Source organism: Artemia franciscana, chromosome 4, assembly GCF_032884065.1.
Source record: "Artemia franciscana chromosome 4, ASM3288406v1, whole genome shotgun sequence".
NCBI classification, from domain to species: Eukaryota; Metazoa; Arthropoda; class Branchiopoda; order Anostraca; family Artemiidae; genus Artemia; species Artemia franciscana.
The window spans coordinates 49794068-49795465 of NC_088866.1; the positions used below are offsets into that span (position 1 = coordinate 49794068).

Sequence of the window (1398 nt, forward strand, 5' to 3'; positions counted from 1 at the left end):
GCAGGCTTGTCGCAAAATTGCTTATTAAAGAGGGAACATTTTTCTGGGTTGCTATGGCCCACGCGCTTTTAAAATAAAATCTCACCTTATCTCATCTATGCCTCTATTACCTTAGAAAAATGAATTGTTTAATATAAGGAAAATTACTGCTTTTTGATCGTAGCCTGTCGGACGGCAGGCACAAAAAAAAAAAAAAACACACACAAAAAAACTGTGTTACAGTCATTTCTGTGGATTGGAGAAAAGTTACTTTACTTCACCCCGCAACAAAAAACTTTACTAACAAAAAACTTACTAACTTTAGATATACTCGTTTACAACAAGAAATGATCCCACCTTCCCTTCTGACGAGAAAAGTAAAACATCGATTTTAGACCTGCGATCCAGACTTGGAGTTTGAGGCTCTACCTGTTGATCTAGCAGTGCTTGTTAGTTGGTTTTACATGCTTGATGTATTATTATATAAAAATAAAAGGGTTTTCTATAGAGACATAGATGCTTATCAATTCTATAGAATAAGGTTCTGAGGCCTTCAGAAATCCCAGTGTCAGAAGCTTTGTTTTTCAACAATAAATTTTGTTTTACTCAGGAGTTACAAAACCATATTATGGAGTAATGTTCTGTAACAGATTGAACGGCCTGTTTTAACCAACTTGTATTTCAACTATAAAAAAAAAGAGAAAGAGAAAGAGAAAGAGAAAGAGAGAGAGAGAGAGAGAGGTGAGGATCAGAAGCCTTTTGACTCTGAGAGTGTAAAGAGAAACATACGGCTCATGTACCCATTTCATAGGATTGTTTTCAGAGCTTAAGAATAGTAATTGGCTGAGAGTTGCCACATTACCAATTACATGGACATTTTTTGTATATTTTTATTTATATTTTTTTTAGGAAACGAGCAAACCGACTATCATCAACGTGTTTATAAGTCCAGTGGCTCAAAGGAAAGCACAGGATTTCGATTGGTTGACCAGAGCTAAGATGTGATGTGTTTCTTCTAAATTTTTACGGGGTGATTTATGGGGGCCTACTGTTTATATTTAATCGCAGAGTCGTTTTGTTTTTGGGAATTTTTAAATGTTGGATTATTAATAAAAGGAGATTTTGGTGTTATAAAGGACCTTTTCTCTTTGTTTTTAGCCGTAATCTTCTTATTAAAGGAAGAAGGACGGTGAAAATTATACTTTATTGTTTGTATTGGCAAAGGGGAAACTTATTTAACCCTGTAAAACGCAACCTTAAGCAACAACCTTAAAAAATTACAAGACTTAGGGATTCAGTTTGAATGAAATAGACTTACGTATCCAGGTATGTGGTAACAAAGAGCTTAAGAACGTGTAGGTTTCCTTTGATTCGTACTGTTGGAATTTTTACTGAGTTAACTTCTATGGCAATACAGAC

At 34.7% G+C, this 1398-nt stretch overlaps 1 protein-coding gene across 2 annotated transcripts in view; it reads left to right on the plus strand.

Moving 5' to 3' along the window:
* Positions 1-1114, plus strand: part of LOC136026541 (2-hydroxyacyl-CoA lyase 1-like) — a 63055-nt gene extending 61941 nt beyond the window's left edge. For both annotated transcript variants that reach the window (XM_065703224.1, XM_065703223.1), the window contains exon 10: positions 889-1114. In XM_065703224.1, coding sequence (XP_065559296.1) covers positions 889-984 — 96 coding nt within the window. In that variant the 3' untranslated portion in view covers positions 985-1114. The remainder of the gene's footprint in view (positions 1-888) is intronic.
* The last annotated feature ends 284 nt before the right edge of the window (positions 1115-1398 follow it).